This window comes from Phodopus roborovskii, unplaced genomic scaffold (genome assembly GCF_943737965.1).
Source record: "Phodopus roborovskii unplaced genomic scaffold, PHOROB, whole genome shotgun sequence".
Classification (NCBI taxonomy): domain Eukaryota; kingdom Metazoa; phylum Chordata; class Mammalia; order Rodentia; family Cricetidae; genus Phodopus; species Phodopus roborovskii.
In genome coordinates, this window is record NW_026126448.1 from 8,637,655 (window position 1) to 8,660,785 (window position 23,131).

Sequence of the window (23,131 nt, forward strand, 5' to 3'; positions counted from 1 at the left end):
ACAAGCTGTTCTGACTTTCACCAGCAAGGTGTACTCACACAGACACACTAAATGTAATGAGAGGGAGAGAGAAAGGACTGGAAAACTGAAAACCTGGTACCTGAGTACAAACAGTGGAGACAGGATAAGGATTTTGTCTTAATAGGCTACCAGAAATTGAGGTTGCAGGTACAAGCTTGGAGAAGAGACACACTACCTGGTGGGACTGCAGGCCAATGATGGAGGAATAGGCCTGGATTGTTACATAGATCTCAGGCTGGAAGTCGATGCAGGATCCAGGCACTCGGAAGGGCCGAAGCAGCCCACCCAGACAACGGGACAGAGCATGGAAAACTTCATCAAACAAGATTTCCCCTGTGGAATCATCCTGAGGATAAGGAAAAGAGAGATCTGACAAGGGTGTCCAAAGCAGCTCTAAGCAGAGTACAGAAACAGGCAGGTTTCCGGGGCCAGCAGCACCACTTTCTTATGGTCGACTATGCCCATGGACAAGGAATAGGCTGTTTTTTAATGCCCATCATTCATTCACAGACTTGTCCTTCTCCCAGCTCTCTCTCCGTCTCATTCCCATCCCATCTGTGTTACTATTTCCCTCAAACCACTTACCACAATGCCAGTAGATGGGCTAAGGTCCAGCTCAATAACAAAACGATATTGCCAAGCCAGGAAGGTGACCCGGGTGGAAGGGACAAGAAGGAATGGCCTTGGAACCACTGGTTCATCTGGCTGCCAACCAGGGGGCAAAACACTGAGGACTTCCAACTCCTGCTCAGACTGAAGCTGACAAGATGGAAGGGAAAGAAAGGGTTATGGGCAGGAGAGACGACAGCTCAGTGCTTAAAAAAGCGTTTGCTCTCAAAAGAGCCACTGTAACCACCTGTAACTCCAGCTTCAGGGCACCCAATGCCCTTTTCTGCTCTCTGTGGGCATCTATACACATGTGACATACACTCACACACAGACACACATGTGACATACATACACTCAAACTGACACATTAGAAAAAAGTTGAAAGAAGGTTGAGGAGATTTTCTTTCATCTCTGAGTCCCAATTTGGCCAGGTCAGAGCTGTGAGGCTGCAGAAAAAGCACTCAACCTCTTTAGCATCAGAGTCCTCCCCTGTACAATGAACACAATCCTAACACCAACGTAAAGTGCTGCTATGCAGTCCAAGGGAATCCTGAACATGAAGTGCTCCCTAGACCTGCCTCCCATATCCAAAGTGCCCCTTCACTGGCCCCATCTTCAATGAACCAACCACACATCCTTTGCCTCACTAGCTAGGAAAAGGATGAACAAATTTCTCATAAGGAAGCAGTTTTTGGGTAAAGCTACCGCCCCTCCCAGCCTTAGAGCTCTTTTTTTAAAAAAGCCTTCTGGGCCATGCCCTCACCTCCCACCTGTCACTATGACATACCAGGAACTCTTGGGGTGTGGCCTGAACAGTTTGATGTAGATGATTAAGGAACCAAGCCAGGCGAACATTTCGGGAGATTCGATAATCCTTTTTCATTAACAGAAACACCTGCCCAGCTTCTTCTACCTAATGAGAGAGATGGGGGGGGGGGGGAGGAAGGACACTGAGTTCCCAGTCCATACACATCCCATGCAAGAGCGCCCAAGGGGCCGACGGGGGGGGGAGGGGGGGGGGGGCCCCCCCCAAAAAAAAGGGTTCCCAACACAGACCCCACATAGAGGAAGGGAACTTATCTTCTTATGACATATTTCCACAAGAGTTTATCTTACAAACTATAAGCTCCCAAAGGTAAGAGAGGTGCTTTGTTCTGCTTTTGTGCCTTGCACTTGGCAAATTCACTTACAGGAGACACAGTAAGTACCCACTCTGCTACATGAACACTTGTCTGTAACCTTCTCAGCCTTACCCACAGCAGACATTAAAGAAACCTTCGCTGAGTGCATTTAAGGGTCCTGAGTGAATGAAGTATCTGAGGTGTTGTCTCTTATTGAGCTCCTGTGGGTCACATTCTCCACTCAAGCGCCTATCAACTGTCAATGCTTTAGATGTTTCCCCTGAGCCTTCAGAGGTGGTCAGTTCAACAGCATCCTCATTTTTCTACTATACAAACTCCTGCCAAAGACGCCACAGGACATATTATCTATCCATGCAAATACGATGGCAGTTGTACTCTCACAGGAAGAAACCTGCCATTTTGTCAAAGCAGTAAATCTTAATAGGCTTGACTTGTTGGTTAGCAGCTTTTCTGATTTTCCCCAAGTGTTTCCACCATCACCCCAAGCCTGTATTCCCAACAGACCAACTTACCTATCACTCACAAAAGCTGAATAATCACTCCAATTATTATGCCATTACAAATTGAATAAGCATGCTAATGGATAAGAATGTGGTTTTATGACAACAGGAACAAAGTAGCCTGGTCCTGCCTCGCCTCTTAGGAAGATGGGATGATGAAGGCCCAGCAGAGCCAGCTAGGTGAGATGACCAAAGGAGGGCAGAGACCAGCCACTGCATTACTGAAAGCACATTTGAGAACCCAGTTTCACAATGTACAGCTTCCATTTCTCTCCCTTTCTCTTGCTCTCAATGCCGTTCTGAATGGCTGATTTCTCCAAGGCCGAACTGAAGTCTGGCTCACCCTTACAGAATCATCTTGAAACCAGGAATGTTTGCCTAGCTTTCTGGGAAAATTCCCCTTTACCTGTGATTCTTGGATTCAAACATTTCCTGAACCTCCTAAGTTGTCATATATTCCAGATGTACTTTATCAGAACCAGAAGGCTGGCTTAATATAATTTAAGCAGTTGGAATGTTTTTCAAAGTGGGATTCAAGCACCAGTTGCATAAGAATCAGCTGAGTTGCTTATTAAAACGCACATTTGATTCCTGGGCACCGTCAGAGACCAAACAAAGTAAGAGCTGACAGAGATCAAGAATGTACATCCTAACTAGCTCCCCTGGGGATTTTTCCATATTACTGCTTGAGATTTTTTTAATTAGGTATGTTTCATAGCATTCACATTCATATGGAGCTCCAGGACCTCAATCTTAACTTCCCTAACTTTCGAAGCAGTCTGATAAATAAGACAAATCAGGCTTTTGGAGTCAGAGACCCAGCTTCTAATATGTTCTATTATAGGTTACCCTTGTGATCTTGCAGGTTACTGAAGTTTTTTTTTCCAGGCTTCAATCTCTTTATTGTAATATCAAGATAAGGATATCTTTGTAGGGATATTGCAGTTAAACAGGGAGGCAGGTACAATGGCAGCGGAAGGCTATCATTGTTTAGAATAGTCATTGAGGCCTACATAACATTTATGTCAAGCTGAATAAGGTGCTGCCAGGCACTGTGCTTCCTTTTTTCTGGGTTCTGTTCTTGAGTCTTTCAGATTAGGGGTCAAATTATTCTCCGAGCCTTTTCTAAACCATGTGCTGTCTTCCACAAAATAATGTAGATAGCACCCCTCCTATCTGAATCCCTTCACCTGAACTTCTAGCATGACTTCAAGTTGAACAGTTTCTCTCCAAGGTCTCAAACCCCTCACCCACCACTACAGTAAAAGCAGACATTCAAGAGTGAACAGGGATAACATGAGGATTGGACCTGCATTAGACACTCAAGAGAACTTAAAACTTTGAGTTCCACTAACTGCTTATGGAAGAAGAAAGTTAAATGCCCCACTAAACTTTAAACATCCTCACTTGCGCCTCTGCACCTATTATAACCCAACACCCACTACTCCTCAAAGCTAAGGAGTGTATCAGCCTTACACTCTGCACCCACAGTAACATGCAGCACAACTTGGGATCCAGAGCAGCACTCATTTCTCTCTTGGGAGCCTAACGTCTCTAAACACCACGTTTTCTTCTTGGTATTGTTTCTACACTTCTCACTGCGTTTTCTCTTGTGTAGTTTCTTTATCACATTCACACACAGACATATACATATATGTGTATTTTGTGTGTGCGCGCATACAAGCACATGTGTCATACTGCACATGTGCAGGTCAGAGAGCAACTTGTATGTCTAGGGCTAGTCACCCATTTGGGAGTTCTAGCCCTAATACCAGCTGTGCAACTGTGTTTCTTTTAATAGCTGCCCCTCAGTTTCCTAAGAAGGGGGATGATAATGGTGTTTACCTTATAAGATTGAAAACACTGGTAACAGTTAAGTGCTCAGAATGGTGGCTGGCATAACGTGAACCATTCCTATTTGCATCATTATACACGTCCACCACTCTTCCCTCCTAAATATTCTTGTGTGGTCCTGGCCATTCCAGCCAAATCTAAGGTCTTGTTTCCTTCTCAGACCCTCGGATTTGGCTAGAATGAGTAGTCCTAAGGTATCTTAGGATAAGGCACCTCGTCTGCTTGACTTTACAGTTTTCTGCTCTGCATACGAGAATTAAATATTGCCAGATTTCCTACACGAGTTCTTCGCATCTAAGAGGTGCCTCATCTCACTTAACTTGTGATCCCCAAACCACACCACAGAGTAAACATTTTTATAAAGAAGGGGAGTTAAGACTGCTATGACGGCTGCAGGGCTTTTCAAAAACGCATAGACGCTAAAGCGAAATCAGCTCAAGCTATTGATTACATTCCAGTTGATGAGATGCAAAAACCCGCAAGGTCGGTCAGCTTCGGCGTGGCCCAATGAAAATCGCAATTAATAATCCAAACACGAAGCTTTTTTCATTAAAACTATCTCTAGATCTGTGGGTAGGAGATGAGGATCAGGATGGCATCTGAGTAAACAAAACAGCTACGGCCTCCTCGAGGCTCCGGAGGGTGGAGGCCACTACACGCCTGCCCTCGGGCCTCGGCCCCGCGCCCGCCAGCCCCTCACCTCTGGCTCCGGGCGCTCCGAGGCCATCACACAACCCTCCCGCGCCGGCCCGGGCCAGGGAGGATGCTCCACTCCTGACCTCTGACCCAGCTAGCTCTGCACCGGGCAGGAACCGGAAGTCGTAGGGATGGCCGCGTTCTGAGCTTCCTGATTGGTGGGCACAGACGGCAGCCCGAGAAACCGGAAGAGGAAGTGGTTGCGCCAACCGGGCCGTGGCAATGCAGGTGAGAAGCCGGTTGGGCCTCCCAGCCGTTCGCCACCGGCTGGAGGTTGGGCGGGCCGAGGACTCTGGGAAGTTGGAGCTGTGAGGTTAGGGCAGAGGCCTCGGCTGTTTGGGGAAAGGCAGCGAAGCGGGAAGGGACGAAGACAGCTGCGAGAGGCGCGGGGATTGAGCCCGCTGACGCGAGAGGGTCAGAGGCGGGAGTTGCGGGGGGAGAGGCAAGGCCGACTTGTTTGACTGTGAAAGGACCGAGTTAGCATTTGGGAAGGCTCGAGAAAGAAGTGGGCTGACACCAGTCCTCGACCTAGACTGTTGGACAAAGGCGTATCAAGGCTTCAGAAGGCTGAAGGGATTGTGGGCCGGCAAGGACGAAAACTAAGCTGTTTGTAATCCGAGGCTGTGGGTGGAACTTATTATCCAATCTCATCATTCGCATTCTCGGGTTTGCGAATCAGCTGTGTTTCATTCTTCCCAGCTTGTACCTACTCATTTGCTTAGGACGCAGAATTGGAGTAAATAGACCACAGATGGTCGAATGGAAACCCTCTGACTACTCAGCATTTAAAATTGTCTAACGTCCAGAAACAATGTGTTGGTTTCCTCGCCTTTGACTTTCATTACTCAGTTTGCTGCACCTGGTAGTCCTACAGTGAGGGTTTATGGGTCAGTCGAGTTTACGAAAGAGACACTGGAATACTGGCACAGATACATGAGTACACATTGACTCAGCAAATGCAAAGGATAAAGGACCGGTTGGGGAGGGGAACTGCAGAGCTGGTATTCAGAGACAGCCTCAGATACAGGCAAAATGTGAGATTCTCCATATTGTGTTGAGAGTAGCTGCACTCACAAGGCAGAGGATAATGGTGTGCATGTACTACACAGGCACCCATGAGATAATGACCATCAGGTATGCCTTCTGGCCTTATATGCTGACAGCACTCCTGTTACATGGCAACCCTTTCTAAAATGTACTGAACTTTCTGAAAGAAATGTGGCAATACCAGTCCCACAGAGTGACACAATACGAGGATTCTCTATAGGCCCAAGGAAAGCAGAGTTAGTACATAAAGCAAAAGTGTGGTAGGCAGACTCTATTTTCCAGAAAAGGCTAGACTCACAAAGAAGATTGTGCTTTGGCTTGAGCATTTGCAGATCTAAGAGAATGTTGGCTTTTTAAGAGAGGCAAGCATTTTGAGCTGGAAGGAGAAGAGAATGGAAATGGAAAGATAAAGGGCTAAGTGATACAGTTCTAAGCCAGTTTTGTTATGAAGACAAAATCATGAGGTCATAAGCAGGAGGGAATTAGGTCTGGTGCAATGTTCTTTTTGAAGGACCATAGTGTAGGAGGATGATAGAAAGAATCAGTTGGTAGGAGGACTTCAGGCCAGGTGAACAGGTTGAAAGGTCTAAGGGTTGATGCTGTCTGTAACCCAAATACCAAGATAGAAAACAATTTAGCTTTTCTGTGTGTGTCACACTCAACTCGTATCTGAGTAACCAAACATACTATTGATGCAGAGGGAGGAGAAACAGCTTGAGGCATCATTAGATGCACTGCTGAATCAAGTGGCTGATCTGAAGAATTCGCTGGGGAGTTTCATTTACAAGTTGGAAAACGAGTATGACCGGCTGACCTGGTAAGAATTGCCAGGGCAAGCCAGGGAGGGAATCCATGGGTGGTGGGGCCAAGCCCCCTGGCTGACAGAACATCTCCAGTGATGTAACTATTTATCAGTTTGCAAATATCCTTTTTCATTTGGCAAGAACTAGGTTGCCCAACATTGACAAGTATAGTTTGGCTTAAAGCCTCCATGGCAAGGAAGTAGAGAAATGCCCAGTTTCCCAACATAGGTTGTTTCGAGGTTTTAATTCTTATGCTTTGACTTCTTTGGTGAGGAGGTATTTCCCAGTGGAGGACCATTAAAGCTATATTCATGCTGGATCTCCTTCCGCATATGTGGCTGAATCTGAGATACACTCTACTCTGGAATGATGGCTTCTGTTGCCTAGAAAGGAGGCTTTTATCTACTTAAAGAATTTTTAGTTACCATAGTGTAACCAGTTTCTATTTTCCACTACTTCCAATCCTATTGCTCTTGTTGGTGGTGGCACACTTCTTTAATGCTAACACTCAGGAGGTAGAGGCAGGCGGATTTCTGTGATTTCGAGGCCAGTCTGGTCCTCAGAGTATGAATTCCAGGACGCCAGGCTACACACAGAAACCCTGTCTCAAAAAAAAAAGCAACTTTTTTTTTTTTTTAACGTCTGTGTCAGAAATTGAAAGTGTGTTCCTTTTTCCCAACTCCGTCATATCTGCTAGCAAATCTGGTTCTTGCCTAGGCTAGTCATAGGGCTGTGAGTCTTCTGGGGGTGAATCTGGATGTTCTAGCATTAGAACTTTAGAGATTTCTTTATAGGGAAAAGTAGTTCTGATGACTTCCTACCACCCCCAGGCCCTCTGTCCTGGACAGCTTTGCATTGCTCTCTGGACAGTTGAACACTCTGAACAAAGTCTTAAAGCATGAGAAGACACCACTGTTCCGTAACCAGGTCATCATCCCTCTGGTGCTGTCCCCAGACCGAGATGAAGACCTCATGGTAAGAGGAAAGGATTGAACCAGGGAAATTAGGTCCTTAAATGAAAGTCTGGAGTACAGTTGTTGATTGGACCCTCTGTATAGCAATGAAAAGGACTGTCTTATGGAAGACTTGCTTTTTTGTCCTTCTGGAGGCAGGAGTCACTCTTAAATAATGTTGTGAAAACCAAGGCCATGTCAACTAAGTCCATGACCTTTCTTTTTTAAAAAAAAAAAAGTCTGTTCTACCTGCCTGTGACTTTGTCCAATCAGTCTTTAAAATGTGAGGTTGGGAATTTAGCTCAGTGGAAGAACAAAATCCTGGTTTGGTTCCCAAAATAGGGAAGGAGAATCACAAAAGACCAAAACAGAACAACAACAAAAAGAAAATTACAGTGTGGTTGTGGAGGGTGGAATTTATTTTGCCCTAGTTCTAATAGAGTGTATGTGAAAAGACAATGCCACAGAAAGCTACATTTGTGTCTCAGGTAGTGTTGTCTTTGCAAATGCAGATTCCTGTGGAAGGGAAACTGGGTTAGAATCAGCTTACTTGGATAGCACAATAGGATCAATACAATCTGTGTTACAGCGTCAGACTGAAGGACGAGTGCCTGTTTTCAGCCATGAAGTCGTCCCTGACCATTTGAGAACCAAGCCTGACCCTGAAGTTGAAGAGCAGGAGAAACAGCTGACAACAGATGCTGCCAGAATTGGTGCTGATGCAGCTCAGGTTGGACTGAGTCACTGCCCTGCTGCTCCATCCCCATCCCTTCATAAGAAGCAAGACTTTACCAAGCTGTGTAGTAGGAGTGTGTGATTGGTTACAGCTGGGCTGCCTCTGGAAGAGCACAAGAAAGATGCTTCCCTAGAGTCATTACTAATCACCATATCAATTCCTGTGTCTTACAGAAGCAGATCCAGAGCTTGAATAAAATGTGCTCAAACCTTTTGGAGAAAATCAGCAAAGAGGAACGAGAATCAGAGAGTGGTGGTAAGGAGGGATGGTTGGCAGAACAGAGTGAGAACTGTATAAGATCATAGAATAGGAATGATTGTCTAATAGTGAATGAACTGCTGGGGCTGACAAGATGGCTCAGTGGGCAGCACACCTGTTTCCTGGCCTGACCTAAGTTTAATTCCTGGGATCTATATGGTGGAGGGAAGAACCAACAAGTTGTCCTTTGACCACCACACACAAAATCAGTAAATATGATTTTAAAAAAGAATGAACTGGCACAAAAGGGGTCTGTATCCTGTTAGTGTTTTATATTTAAGACTAGTCTTAAAGCAAGTGGAAGAAATGGACAAAGTGAGAATTAAAGATAGGTTTGGGGACTTTGAGCTCTTTGATGGGGCTGGAGGGATTCTAGGTGTTTCTGTAGTCACAACTGTAAGCCTGGTGGTCATCATTGGCCTCCCAGCTGCTGGATTTAGGCCAGAGTAGAATACACACTTCAGGGTTCTTGCTTTTTTTTTTTTTTTTTTTTTTTTTCAGGTCTCCGGCCAAACAAGCAGACTTTCAACCCTGCAGATACTAATGCCTTAGTGGCAGCTGTTGCCTTTGGGAAAGGGCTGTCTAATTGGAGACCTTCAGGTAGCAGTGGTCCTGGCCAACCTGGCCAGCCAGGAGCTGGTACAATCCTTGCAGGGGCCTCAGGATTACAGCAAGTTCAGATGGCAGGTGCTCCAAACCAGCAGCAGACAATGCTCAGTGGAGTCCAGATGGCTCAAGCAGGTCAACCAGGTAGGGTGACAGGCTAACTGTGCAGGAGTGTGGGAACAAGCTAGATGAAGCCTCTTTCCACTCCAGCCTTGGAGATTTTCCTCCTTGCATTGTCACTTAGAAGACAGTTGGAAGCTTTGCAACAGGTACCAGAGAGTGAAGAAGGGCCTTGGATAGCAGAAACTGGTGTTGCCTTTTACTTCCATCTCAGACTTTTGTCTCAACTGTCCTCTTGATCTGGATGTTAGTGTGTGTCTCTTAGAGAAGTAAGTGAGCAGACCTTGATCGAGACCATTCGGTAGATAATCAAGAATCAGCACCTGGCAGTGTTCTGGGTCTGCGTGGATTCTTTCCTTGCACCCTGTCCCTCGGTCTTGGCTTCCTACATCACTCATGCTCACTTCTGTTTACTGGAGGGCTGCACAGGAGCAGCTGCAAAGGTGTTCCTACATGCTGTCTAAGGAAAAGGACAACTAAAACAACAGAGAACACAGTACTCTTTACCTGTGATATTAAACAGGGGCCACATAGGCCACATAGGTCTTTTCCAGAGGTAGAAGAGCAGAAGCCCATGGGGGGTGTGGAGTAGGGACTCTTCGGACCCCTTCTATCTTCTTTCAGATCACCCCTTTCCTCCTAGATATCTTCAGTGAGGGAGCTGGCTGAAGAGCCACAGTCTGTAATCTCTGCCATCCAGAATCAGAAGCTGCAGAGGTTCTGAGATATAGGAGTTGACAGGAATCTGAGAGGCTCCATTTCTGATTTATTGTGAAATGCCTTTCTTTGTGTTACTTTTAGGGAAAATGCCAAGTGGAATAAAAACCAACATCAAGTCAGCTTCAATGCACCCCTACCAGCGGTGAGTGTGGACAGCAAGCAGCCTCCACTCTCAGGTGATCTGTGCCGAGTTGGGCAATGAAATTGTCTTTTGCTCAAGGCTTACCTAGATGGGTACAATAAAAAAAACACAGGCTTTCAGCAAGAGACAAATCTCAGCTCCACTGTGAATAGCTGTGTGAACTTGGGAAAGTGACCTAATTTTTCTGAGCCTGTGTTCTCATTTGTAAATCATGATAATACCTACCTCATAGGGTTGTTGTGAGGATTAAAATGAGAAAATGAATGTAAAACACTTAGCATGGTATATGAAATATTGGGTCTTGAATAAATGATCGTTTCTTACTTTTCCATCCTGCTATTCACTGTCCTGTACCCAGAACTTACTGTGATTCATACAGCTCCATGACATTGGCGAGCTAATAGATACAGGATCAAGTAATCCAGGAACCAGGGCAGCCTGTATGTTTTGGAGGTGTATTGTTTCTGTAGACTCTCCTGCCTAGGTTCCATCCTGCTGGCTCCATCCAAGCTGCAGGCAAAGAGGTTTCTGGGCTGGGACACTGTCCACCTACAGGTCTGATGAAACCAGTTCAGCTTTTACCTGGGAAATAGGTAAAAGCACCCATCTTTTACCCTGCTCTGCTTATGAAGATGTCTAGGGGCCAGTAGATGGGAGATTTCTTAGGAGGTGACCTCGTCAGGCAATAGCACACATAAAATACCATCTTCTGCCTTTGAGAGGAGTTGGGCTTCACACTGTCATTCATCAGGGTTTGTTTGTCCTTCCATTTCCCTAAACATGTGGCTCAGATAAGATCCAGATTGAAAGTGGGAAGGGCAACAGCCTCATTCACCTTGCCTGCTTTTGTAGAGTTGAACTGAAGTTTTGAACAGGCAGCCATGTTGCCTTTCTCAGCATTCTTTTGTGGGCAAGGGCAGGAATTGAGTCAGCAGAAGTGGGCCAAAGGGTTTCTTTGTTCAATAAAGTTATTTAAATTGACGTTTACTGGCTCAGGGTTGTCTGATTGAAATTTATGGATGATCTACCAGGCAATTCTAGTTTGTTCTCCTTAAAGTGTTCCCATATCTTTAATTTTTCTTGTATTTAAAAACACAAAGACTTCCTTCCAGCTGCACTGTTTACGTTCTGTCACACACTAGTGCTCTGGTCTTTGATCTTTGTTAAACAGCATTCTACCAGGCTGTGGCAGCAAAGGCTTGGAAAAGTGGTCCTCTGTTGCTGGTCTATGGAGACATGAGTGGTGTTGACAAAGGTAATTGACCACAACACACTGCACCAGGGGAGTTCTGTTAACTGCTCTGAGGCAATGCCAAACCTCTTCCCCACTTAAATTGGCTGGCCCATTAGCCCATCCAGGTGTGGTTTATCTTCTCATCTCTTCCCTTCCCACTATACATCAAAGCTAACTGGGGTATTGAATAGAATTTAGCTGGACATTTCCAGACTCAGTATCTTTTGGTGACTGCTATCCTTTACTCCACCTGTAACCAACTCTGGGAGTCTTCATTGTCCTAGATGAACTGACTTCATTCCCACCGTACTATTAAAATGGCTTCCTTGTCCTCCAAGAACAGCAATATCTCTCTGCTGCAGGAGGAACATTGAGGTCCTCACCTACATCTCAGGCCTTTAAGCAAACCCTTGGGTGGTAGAGGCACCCACACCTCTGTTATTTGCTCAGGTAGCAAATGTCATTTCTACCACCTCCTCCCTTCAGAACTCCAGAGATCTCAGCATACAGACCCGATGATCTCCCATTCTGGGGCTCATACCAGTTCACCCCACAATGGAAAGAATGTCTTTCCTACTACTTGGTCTCTCAGGAGGAGTGTATATGGAGTTGCCCATGAAAAAGGCAAAACTTTACTTGCTCAGATTTGGGTTTTGTAGATGACTTACACTACTGTAGCATTCCTATTCTTGACCATCATCTTCTGCTTGGGGAATGTACTTTGTGCTGCATTGGGGGCCCTTGGACAAGGGGATCAGGTGGACAAAGGTCTGCTCCATTGACTCCCAGCTTTGTTCTGGGATGGAGAAAGCAGCAGCAGGTGTAAAATGTCAAGCAGTTCATCCCACTGAAGGTGGAAGCTTATGGAATCAATGTCATGCCCAAGGAGGTTGCCTAAGACCTCTCTCTAGTTCTGCCCCGAGGCTGGGATTCAGCCATCGATGATTGCCCTGGTCACCTGTTCTTCCTCTTCTCCCAGTGTGAATTGCTGTCCTACTTAACTGCCTCATCATACTCAACTGTACCTTTTGGGGACAATAGTTAAGATAGGTAGGTTGTAGTCAAATGTTCCTTGTAGCTCTGTAGAGTGCAGCACTAGTACAGGCTAGAGAGGACATGGTTGTCAACCTGTGACCCTGCTGAAAGGAAGAAGCTGAACTCAGCAGGAATGCCCCCATGTGAGGCCCAGCTCTTTTCCACCCCCTCCACACCTCCCCCAAGCAGCTGGAAACAACCTCTCCCTTTGTCTGAGTTTCTTGTACAGAATAATCCTCCGTATGGACAATGTATTCTCTGTGTCCTGTGGACACAGAAGCCGTGTGCGCTGATCCCAGCACTAGGCAGGACGGAGGCTGAAGCCTTCCAAACGCCCACCCTGCTCAGCTCCTGGTTGATGTCCAGTGGAACTACTAAGGGTTGGACATTTTTTTTCCTGTGTGCTCCAGATTGGAGTGGCAGCAGAGCCTTTTTTGGCTTGTCACTGGCCAGAAGAATGACCAGGAGTTACGCCTTGAGTGTTAAGCACCAACTTGTAGAGAAAGGTTTGATGTGATTCTTTCCTCAAAGTCTGGAATGTGCAGAGTCTAGCACTTAGAAAATGATAGGACCCGAAGTGACTTGCCTGGCAGGCCATGGTGCTCTGTTGTGTCATATGGACATCAACATTGTACTCTATTCAAAGGACAAACTTCTTTAACAATCTGTCCCTCTTGTTCCTGATTCCCATGTGTCGCTGAGGCAGAGCCTGGGTTCCTGTAATGTGGTCTCTTGTTATGACTCACATACTCTCAGAATGTGAGCCACTACTTGGACACTTCCACTTTCTAAGCATGGCATAGGCTAAGACTGTTGAGTTCCTTGGGGCCCCTTACCTCACCCAAATGACCCTGGGTGATCTCTCTAGCCTAGCAGTCTGATATTGACTCCCAAGGCCACCTATGTGGGCTTTCTCTTTTATTTTCCTTGATGCATAGCTCTGTGACTTGAATAGGGCAGATTTCCTAAATTCCTCAGACTTCTAACAGCTCTTGCTAACATTCTCTGTCATGAGCCTTCTTCTAGAGCAGTGGTTCCCAACCTTCCTAATGCTGCGACCCTTGAAATTATTTTTGTTGCTACTTTGTAACTGTAATTTTGCTAGTGTTAAGAATCATGTAAACATCTGTTTTCTAATGGTCTTAGGTGAACCCTGTGAAAGAATTGTTTGACTCCAAAGGGGTCTCGACCCATAGGTTGAGAACTGTTGCTCTAGACCATGTCCCTGGCACTGTTTTAGCTTTCATACCTTTCCTGGGAAGATGATTCAAAGAGGTAGTGAGGTAGCAGAGTGTAGTAGCACACGCCTTTAGTCCCAGGCAGGTGGATCTCTATGACTTCGAGTCCAGCCTGGTCTATAAAGAAAGTTCTAGGATAGATAGCCGGAGCTACATAGTGAGACCCTGTCTTGGAACAGACAAAGAGGTGGTGAGGTGGCTGTGGATTTGAAGTTGCCTCCCACCCTCAAACATCTGTCTCCTTTGAACAAGATAAATGTATATAAAATTTTTTTCAGTCTAGAAAATTATACTTTGTGTAACTCTGAAATCCCTGCCCATGAGGCCCATCGTTACTACAGCTTCTGGATGTCTAAACTCAGTCATCCTTCCCTTCATACCTGTTTTCTGGTTTTCCTGGAAGCAATCTAAGCCGGAAATATGGGAGCATCCTAACTATGTTAGGATGTTATATGTTCCCAGCTACCTCCTCTATATCCAATGCCAAGCTCTGTTAGTGTATCTCCCCAACACCTAGCCCACCTGTGCTCAGTTGTACTTATTTCACTCAGTGAAATTATTATTCAGACTACCTCTGCATCTGGAAACTCCAGTTTCTCTTCCCAAAAGCTGCCAGATCTTTCTAGACTACAGATCTGATCCTATTACTCCCTTGCTTAAAATCTTTTTGACAGTTCCCTCCCTACATTTCTCAAACTGGTGTTCACTACTAGTGAGTTGGTAGGGACAATGTTCCAGGCATAAAAGCCATAGGCTAAAACCATCCTGGGATTTTCATTTTACTTGAGGGTAATTGAAAATGAAATGCAAATCGTGTGTGTGTGTGTGTGTGTGTGTGTGTGTGTGTGTGTGTGTGTGTAAGAGACAGCAGACAGACAGAAACACTAGGAATTGAGCCCAGGACCTCATGCATACTAGGCAAATGTTCAGTGTCAAGCTCCATTTCCTTTTTTTTTTTTTTTTTTTTTTTTTTAAAGATTTATTATTTATTATGTACAGCGTTCTGCCTGCATGTATCCCTGCCTGCCAGAAGAGGGCACCAGTTCTCATTACAGATGGTTGTGAGCCACCATGTGGTTGCTGGGAATTGGACTTAGGACCACTGGAAAAGTACTCAGTGCTCTTAACCTCTGAGCCATCTTTTCAACCCCCAGTCCTTTTTCTACTTTCATTTTGGGGCAGGGTTTCACTAAGTTGCCCAGGATGGCCTTGAACTCACTATAGTCCAGGCTGGCCTTGAATTTGGGATCCTCCTGTCTCAACCTCCCAAGTAGCTGGAATTACCAACCTGTGCTAACAGGCCTAGCCATGCAGTCATTATTAGGAGAAGATAGATTTCTAGGAATTCTGAACTGAAGGGCTTCCATGTAAGCTGGCAGACTTACTGGACCATTTAAAAGAGGCTCACATTTTATGGAAAGACAAGTAAGTCTCTTTGACTTAGTTGCCTGTCTTCTGGCTTATTTTGTTGATTTGCTACCTACTTAATCCCAAAAGTCATACAAACAGTCTATATGGCCAGTTCTTTTGGGCCCCCATTTTTTCCCTACTATTTTGCTTTATCATCCTTTCTGGTAAATAGTCAACCCTATTTCTTTTGGAGGAGGGTGTTAAACAGGTTCTCATTTAACCTAGGCTGGCATAGAACTCTTAGCAGTCCTCTTGCCTCAGCCTCCTAATCACCATGCCAAACTCCCAATCAAGTTTAAAAACTGAGCTCCCATGTTACCTCTCTGTGAGGCCTTCCAGCATCCCGATATGTCTACCAGTGCCATTCCCATCAAGAAAGGCCAGCTGTCTTTTATGCTGCAGTCTGTATCTTGTACAAATGCCTTCCAGCTCCAGCTGTACTTTATTGCCTTTCAAGTTCAAGCACCCTGAACTGTCAGAGTTTGAGTCACAGTTTTTTCATGTGAGAATGTGTGGTCTTTGGGAAGATAATGTATTTCTGGTATCCCATAGCATGTGACCCATCATAAACACTACCTACGGAAGTGTTGCTTTTGGAGTGGTAATATGAAATAACTTTGGGGTACATGCCAATAATTATAGCACTCTGGAGGCAGAGGCAAGAGGATTGCTTTAAATTGTAGGCCAGCCAGAGCTACACAGCAAGACTGTCTTAAATAAGAACTACACACACACACACACACACACACACACACACACACACACACACGTATATGTATATACACACATATATGTTCATATACATATTTGTATATGTGTATATATTTGTAGCATCATGTTTTTTGGATTTAATCCTAGCCTAGCTGCTTACTAGCTATATGGTGCAGGAACATCAGAATATTTGTGCTCCATTTCCTTATTCCCGTAGATATTCTAGAGGGTTGTTTAAAATAGTGCCTGACAATGGGAGAACCTTGATACATGTTAGCTATTCCTAGCTAGAAATCTGCTCCCTGAAGTTACTTGAATAAATGATTGACCAATCCCTCTAAGAGGCCATAAACTCTTTCCTCCTTGCCACTCCTCTATGCTTATGCCTAGAGAGCTGCCCTCAGAGACACCTTTGTATGTGTTTCATTCCCAGGGTCTCCTTAGCAACTGTACAGAGCTAGCAATGGAATGTGTTTACATTGAGTTGCCTGATACTGTGAATCAATTTTGTATCTAGTTTTGTGACTTATTTCTCCCACTTATCTGTTGCTTATGTCTTTTCTTAAGCTCCAGTTTGGTCTTAAATTGTATCCTTGGGAAAGCACTCTCACCTAAGGATGTCCCTTTTCATTGTTTCTAAATGATATCTCTCCTCCCTGTGCTAACCAGCTAATGACTTAAGTTTCAGTCTCCCGCCCCTAAAGGAGGCTGTCACCACTCAGATTCCTCTCTGTGCAGCTATGACAAGCCCCTGTTTCAATTTTCTGCCTCTGAAGCACAGGTTGGGCTAAAGTGAATTATTGTGTATGAGAACCAGAGCTCCATAGTCTGGCGCTTGCCTGTCGCTTCACACTGGCCACTGTTCCTTCAGACATCTGTTCATGCATCCTCTACCATTCTCACCACTTTACTGTAAAAGCTTTCAGCTGCAGATATCAGGACACTGTGGGTGGGTGTTGCTCCCATGTTAACATGCTCAGCCCATTCCGAATGCCATCCTCCTTCCTGCCCCCACCCCTTGCTCACTCAATGAACAATTCATGTTTGCAGTTCAAGTGTCACCAGCTCTGAAAGTTTTTAGTGTGTCCTCCCTGAACATCTGACCATCCTTAAGCAGCCTCTCCTGTATCCTCTACACTATTCCATGAGAGCAATTTTTATTTTAATACAATTTATTATTTTAAGTTCAAATTCTGGCCTAGACACTTGCCCCTTGTATAATCTTAGACAAGTTATTTCATTTTGAAGAATCTCAGTTGCCACTTCTGTAAAAAGGAACTGATGTCAAAAGCTTAACTATACTCCAAGTACAAACATGCCAAGTGATACTGAGGGTTTGGAACAGCATTCATAATGACTTTGTTTCTGTGTGGGGTAGACCTACCATCTAAAAGCAATGGTGTTAAAAACTCGTTCAATAAAAAATAATTTTAAGATGTGAAAAAAAAGGAACTGATTTCAAAGGATACTTTCAGCCAAGCATATTTAAGTTAACCCGTTAAGTAGCTATAATTTTCAACAGGATACAGTCTAAGCTTCTTACAAGTGCATACAAACTCCTTAAGGCAAATAAATCTCAAATGCTATTATTCTCTCTTCTAAGATGTCAATTTTCCCTAATTAGACATTTTTGATCATAGCATTGCAATTAAGCTATTTTAACTTAAGAAAAAGAGAGAGATGGGGACTTAACTCAGTGGATAAAGTGGGCAGAGTGTAGCTGTGCAAACATGAGGATGTGAGTTTGGATTTCTAATGTCCATAGTCACGTGTGATATCAAGGTTGTGAGATGAACATAAGGTTGCTGGGGCTCGATTGTCAGCCAATTTAGTCATCAGTGAGCTCCAGATTCAGTGAGATGCCCTTCTCTAAAAGTAAGGTATAGGACTAGAGTTGACTCAGTGTTTAAGAGCCCTTGTTGCTTTTGCTAAGGACTTGGGTTGATTTCCTGGTACCCATACAACATCTCACAACTGTCTGTAACTCAGTCCCAGGGATCTGCACATGGTACACATACATATGTGCAAGCAACACACACATAGTCAAAAAAAAATTTAAAAAAAGAGAGAGAATCATATCAGAATATCCTAGACTTTGACCGCTTGTACTCATAGAGCATGCACCCTCATATGTCCATACACATGTATACATACAAACCCACAAAAAGAAAAGAAAGGAGACCCACCTGTACTTAGGCTGTGTGTGGTTTTTAGATGGGCTTAGGGTCTCCCAGTTTTTCTCTGCCTCTGCATCTCTCCATTCTGTTTCATTAGGATTCCTCTCATGGAAAAACTCTGGGTTTGCTGGATTAAATGATGTTAGGAGCTTGGATCTGGGGTTTGTCAGGCAAGACATAGAAGTAATAGGTGAGGACTGCCTTGAGAGAAGTAAAAGCAGGGCCACCCAAGCTAGAGCTGCCTTGTTTGCTTTGTGTGGTGCCACCTCTATAGAGAGATCCTTGGGCCTCATTCTTCTGAGTTCACAGTACTGGGCTTCAGATTGCCTGTGATGTGTGTCTCTTCACCTCAGCCATGGAATGTCCCAAACTGCATTCATATTCCATCCACTCCACCCATGTTATAGAGCTTACATCAAGCCTGGGTTCCTTCTGTTCTCTCCACCACTGATGTAGATCAGACATGTGCCACATCTGTGCCTCTGAATGGGTCTCTGACTGGTCTCCCTTCTTCTGCTTTTTTTTTTTTTTTTTTTTTTTTTGATAATACACTTACTATGGCATTAAAGTACTAGATGGATCATGTCAGCCTTCTACTAAAAAAATCTTCAAGAGCATCTCTACACAAATAACTCTTCATTTTATTTTTTTTTAAATCCCAAACACTCCATGACTTCAGGCCAGCCTTCTTTCTAACTTATGTCATATGAAGACCTTTTACTGCCCCTTGCAGACCCCTGTGCCAGCCCTATGCTTTCCTATCCTTTACTTTGTCTACATGTTTTCCCAATCCTTGCTTACTACACAATATTGAGCTATATCTTCAGCTTCTCTAATTCCCCATTTCCATGTAAGAGCAGATGACAGTGCCAACGTTATAGGAAATAGGAGCACAGGAAAAGTACCTGGCCTTGGGCTGTCCACAGAAAGTATTGAATAAAAAGGAAATTTCTCTTTGCCATTCTGGATCCTTCTCACAAATCTTGCTAATTCTTTTTCTTTCAGCCTAATACCTGCTTGGTTTGCTCCCTAATGTAAATCCTCTTCTTTCTCTTCAGGGTTCTCTTCATTCTCTTCAGTTCCATGCACACTTAACGATACCCATAGTGCATGTCTCTGGCTGCCCATCTAAGATCAGACCTCATCCCTGACCTCAGGGCCTCAAGCATGCTTTCAGATTATAGATGAAGATGAGTGCTTGAATGCAGTCTCTCTCATTTGTCATCCACCTTATCTAGCCTCAGCCACCTTATTCTAGTTTCTTCTAGAAGGAACCAGAAATCTGGTTGGGGCGCAGGGTCCTGCACAATGATTAACTGGAACAACGTTCACCCATATCTTTGCACACATGCCCTCACATGTGTAACCCTCTCTGCTTCTCTGTCTGGTGCCGTATAAGTGCCCTTTGTCTTTCACAAGATGGGGTAGGTGGGAGCTTGACACAGTTCTCAAGAGACTGCCGTAGAGAACATAAGTCCCACACAGTCTTCCTCCACTGTCACACTCACTCATAGACATATGGTATACCTTTTCCTGTTCAGCAGTCATTCCTGCTTCTCTGATCTTTGTTGTGTTTTGTTTTTGTGCCCAAACAGCTTCAGTCACATACTAGAGTTGGTAGAATTCATACAGGTGGTGGCTTTCAAGCTGAACCATAAGGAAAACATTATTGGTTCCCCCCCCCCTTTTAGGGCAGTGGCTCCCAACCTCCTTAAAGCTGTGACCCTTTAATATGCTTCCTTATGCTGTGGTGACCCCCAACCAAAAAATTATTGTGTTGGTACTCCAGAACTGTAATTTTGCTACTCTTATGAATCATAATATAAATATAATTCACATAATGTAAATCTGATATGTGACCCCCCCCAAAGGGATAATGACACACAGGTAGGTTGAGAACCACTGCTTTAGGGAAAGAGGACAGAGAACATTCCCTTCAAGAACAGTGAGTAAGGAGTGAGTCTGTTAAGGTGGGACAGAGAGGGAAGCTGTCATATCCCTTCTAGGGTGTCAGAAAGACTCCTTTGAGAGGAAGGTACTGTAGTTATTGGACTGGGCAGGATTCCCCACTCTGCTGGGGTTTCCTTCTTATCTATCTTGAGAGTTCACTTCCTCCAGTTTGCCAGCCTACTGTGTTTTTGTTTTCTTTCCCTTTCACCTACAAGGCCTTGTGTGTAGCTTTCCTGCATATCCCAACCTGTCCCTTTTATGTCCACTCTCCTAGCCTCCTAAGTCCACTGGGAGCTCATGCACACCGGCAGTCTTAACACTCAGGAAGCTGAGGCAGGAAAACAGAGAATTCCAGGCTAGCCTAGGCTATAAAGCAAGAACCTGTCTTTAAAGGGCAGTAGGGCAGCACTAGGAAGATGCCTCAGCTGGTAAAGTGCTTGCCACTCAAAAGGACTTGAGTTTGATTCCTAGCACCAGTGGAAAAGATTGGTGTCATTACCTTACACACACACACACACACACACACACACACACACACACACACACACACCACCTTTATAAAAGAAACAAAACAAAAACCCTAAACCCGAATCTCTGATGAAGAACACCACCATGCATGGTCTCCAGTGGGTGGGGCCATCATCTTTGCCCAGGAAGCCCTGCCTAATGCCTGCCATCAGCTTTACCAGACTTTTTATCATTTCCTAAAACATCTAATCTTACTGTCACTTATGCTAACTTAATGCCTCATCTTCTGCTGAAGGGAAAATAGTCTCTGTTAAGAAACTCCCTCAATTTCTTCTCAACCTACTGACAGACTTCATTTGTGAGGTGTTTTTCTTAGCCAAGCCCAACCTGTATATGTGTGTGTGTGTGTGTGTGTGTGTGTGTGTGTGTGTGTGTGTGTTCATGTTCCTGGTGGGTCCCATTGTCTCTTTCCATACAGCCTATAAACAAATTCCAGCCCTTTCCTATTAAAAACAACCTTTAGTGTCAATTTAGAGTCAAGAGACAGGCAGTGATTCTGAAAGCTCCAGGTGATTCCTGTATGCAGCCGGGGCCAAAAATTATAAACAGAGGCTGGGGATGGCCACACATGCCTATAATCCTAGCACTGAGGAGATTGAGACTGGGGCAGGAGGACCTGGTGTTTGAGGGCCTGGGCTGCAGAGTGAGAACCTGTCTCAAAAAGTGTGCATGTGTGCGTGCGTGCACACGCACACGCACACCCACACCCACACCTACATACACACACAGAGGGGTGGTAGCATAGGGGAGTATGGAGTGGCTCTCTGAACTGGAGCCATACCAAACTACTTAAGCGTTTCCAACATCTGCCACATCTTTTGCTTCTAGGCTATTACATGCTTCTCTATCTCAAAGGCTCTCCCTGACTGCTAGTAAGTGTTCCTTAATGCTCAACTCAGGTGTCATTTCTGAGAAGCCTTTAAGAATTGCCACCACCCCCCACACACAGTTTGACTAAATTCCCCTCTCCCCAGAGCTTTCATAAGCCACTGGGTCTCTCTCTTTGGGAAGATTCATAAGCCACTATGTGTTGTTCATGTATATGCATGTCTGCTCTCCTAGGCTAGAGGCTTTGCATGAATCCATTGGCCAAGGAGATGTCATTTGTTAGACATGGACTGTATCAGATATTGGAAGATGCTTTCTATCAGGATCAGGTTAAGAACTGAGTCTTTGAATTCCTTCATTCATGCATCAGCCAACATTTATTAAGGCCTTACCATACTCATTTATCAATGTGACCCAAATGAATACATGCATATTTGAAGTTTCCTGTTTGTTTGACTTTGATACAGTATCATCATCTTCCCATTGTAATTTAATAATGGATATGTAGTTCCAAATCTCTTGGTAGGACTTTCAGAGAAGCTTATATATGTATACGTTGTTTAGAAAAGACTTGTTAAAAGAGTACTTGTTAATTCATATACAAACACATACTTGGATGCTGTGTTGGACTGCTTCTTACCTTATCTTGACAGTGGTGAGACAGAGTACTAAGGACTTTATATGGGTTATCTCCTTTAACCTAGCTAATAATCCTACCAGCCAGGCACTAATTTGTCCTCATTTTAGGAGGTTCCACCATATATCCACTCTCACACACATATTAACTGGGACATTTAAACTCAATTTCAGAGTCAGAAGTGGCCTCAAAGCTGTTCAAGTACACATGAAAGACATTAGGGCCTCAATAAATATTAACTCAATAATACTGCTCTCTAGGGAAATGTAAAGATGTGTATTCTTACTGTTTCTCTTCACTTGACTCTGGATCTCTCGGTTTCTCCCTCTTCCCTTCCAAGCTGTATAGGAGCAATGGACTGAATGACAGGCAGTGGCCCCAATTATGGACATAGAAACATGACTAGAATATGAGCTCCTATTGGAAGGAGTCTGGAGTTGGGAGAGGTACAGAAAACTGCATGATAGTAAGCCAGAGGCAGGGGTGATTTGCTACCTGGAGATCAGACTGTATGTTATGCTGAGCCAAGGGAAAGGCCTGATAGTTAGAGGCAGTCCCATATCAACATGTTTGCATGTGAATTTGTGAACATTTATTTATCAAGTCTTTCCTATACATGCAAAGCATCATTCTGAATGCTCCACTGGAAGGTTTTGGATACGTGTCCATCATGGATGTTGACTGGAAGGATGCTGACATTATTTGATGGCTAAAGTGTAGGCTGTGGCTTGAGAATGACATAGGTAGAATAAGACCAGGGAGATTAGGGGTTTAGGGTACAGTGCTAAGGAGACTGGATTTGGAAGTAAATTCTTTACTGTTCCTGTCAAGAGTAGGTACTAACAGATAATCCAGGGTAGTATGCTCAAAACTGTTCCCTGACTTTTGCCTCTTACCAAGCTCTAAGAAAACCCTGCCTAGGTACATCCACCAGTTATCAATGTATTATCCCTCTTAGCCACTGCCTCTTCTGAATCCCCCAACTCGATATTTATTTACAGCATCCAGTTGTCCAGGCTGTAATTGGATCATTATAGGCAAAACAGAGATTTCATGTCACTGAAACCTGGTCTAATAATTTGGGCTACCTGGTGAGGAGCCAGGTAATGTTTAATTGACAACTAAATAACCCCCCCCCCATGTCTTTCCGAATCCCATCAGTTTCCTGTTCAGGTC

The 23,131-nt window shown here is 44.5% G+C and overlaps 2 protein-coding genes across 2 annotated transcripts in view; one reads left to right on the forward strand and one right to left on the reverse strand.

Moving 5' to 3' along the window:
* Positions 1–4,973, reverse strand: part of Szt2 (SZT2 subunit of KICSTOR complex) — a 45,666-nt gene extending 40,693 nt beyond the window's left edge. Inside the window, exons 1-4 of the mRNA XM_051188625.1 lie at positions 4,827–4,973; positions 1,418–1,543; positions 607–780; positions 197–367 (exon numbers count right to left, since the gene is read on the reverse strand). Of these exons, the coding sequence (XP_051044582.1) occupies positions 197–367; positions 607–780; positions 1,418–1,543; positions 4,827–4,853 (498 nt within the window). The 5' untranslated portion in view covers positions 4,854–4,973. The remainder of the gene's footprint in view (positions 1–196; positions 368–606; positions 781–1,417; positions 1,544–4,826) is intronic.
* Positions 4,974–4,979: 6 nt separating this feature from the next.
* Med8 (mediator complex subunit 8) lies at positions 4,980–11,188 on the forward strand. Its single transcript, XM_051188624.1, has 7 exons — positions 4,980–5,050; positions 6,568–6,686; positions 7,503–7,647; positions 8,215–8,355; positions 8,535–8,616; positions 9,121–9,369; positions 10,147–11,188. The coding sequence occupies exons 1-7, from the start codon at positions 5,045–5,047 to the stop codon at positions 10,209–10,211; spliced, it is 807 nt and encodes a 268-aa protein (XP_051044581.1). The 5' UTR covers positions 4,980–5,044; the 3' UTR covers positions 10,212–11,188.
* Positions 11,189–23,131: the final 11,943 nt, after the last annotated feature.

Bases quoted from the DNA above. Each gene is read 5' to 3' on its own strand.
- Med8 (XM_051188624.1), top strand. The intron at 7,648-8,214 runs GTAAGAGGAAAG...TCTGTGTTACAG, and splicing joins ACCGAGATGAAGACCTCATG to CGTCAGACTGAAGGACGAGT. The intron at 9,370-10,146 runs GTAGGGTGACAG...TGTTACTTTTAG, and splicing joins GGCTCAAGCAGGTCAACCAG to GGAAAATGCCAAGTGGAATA.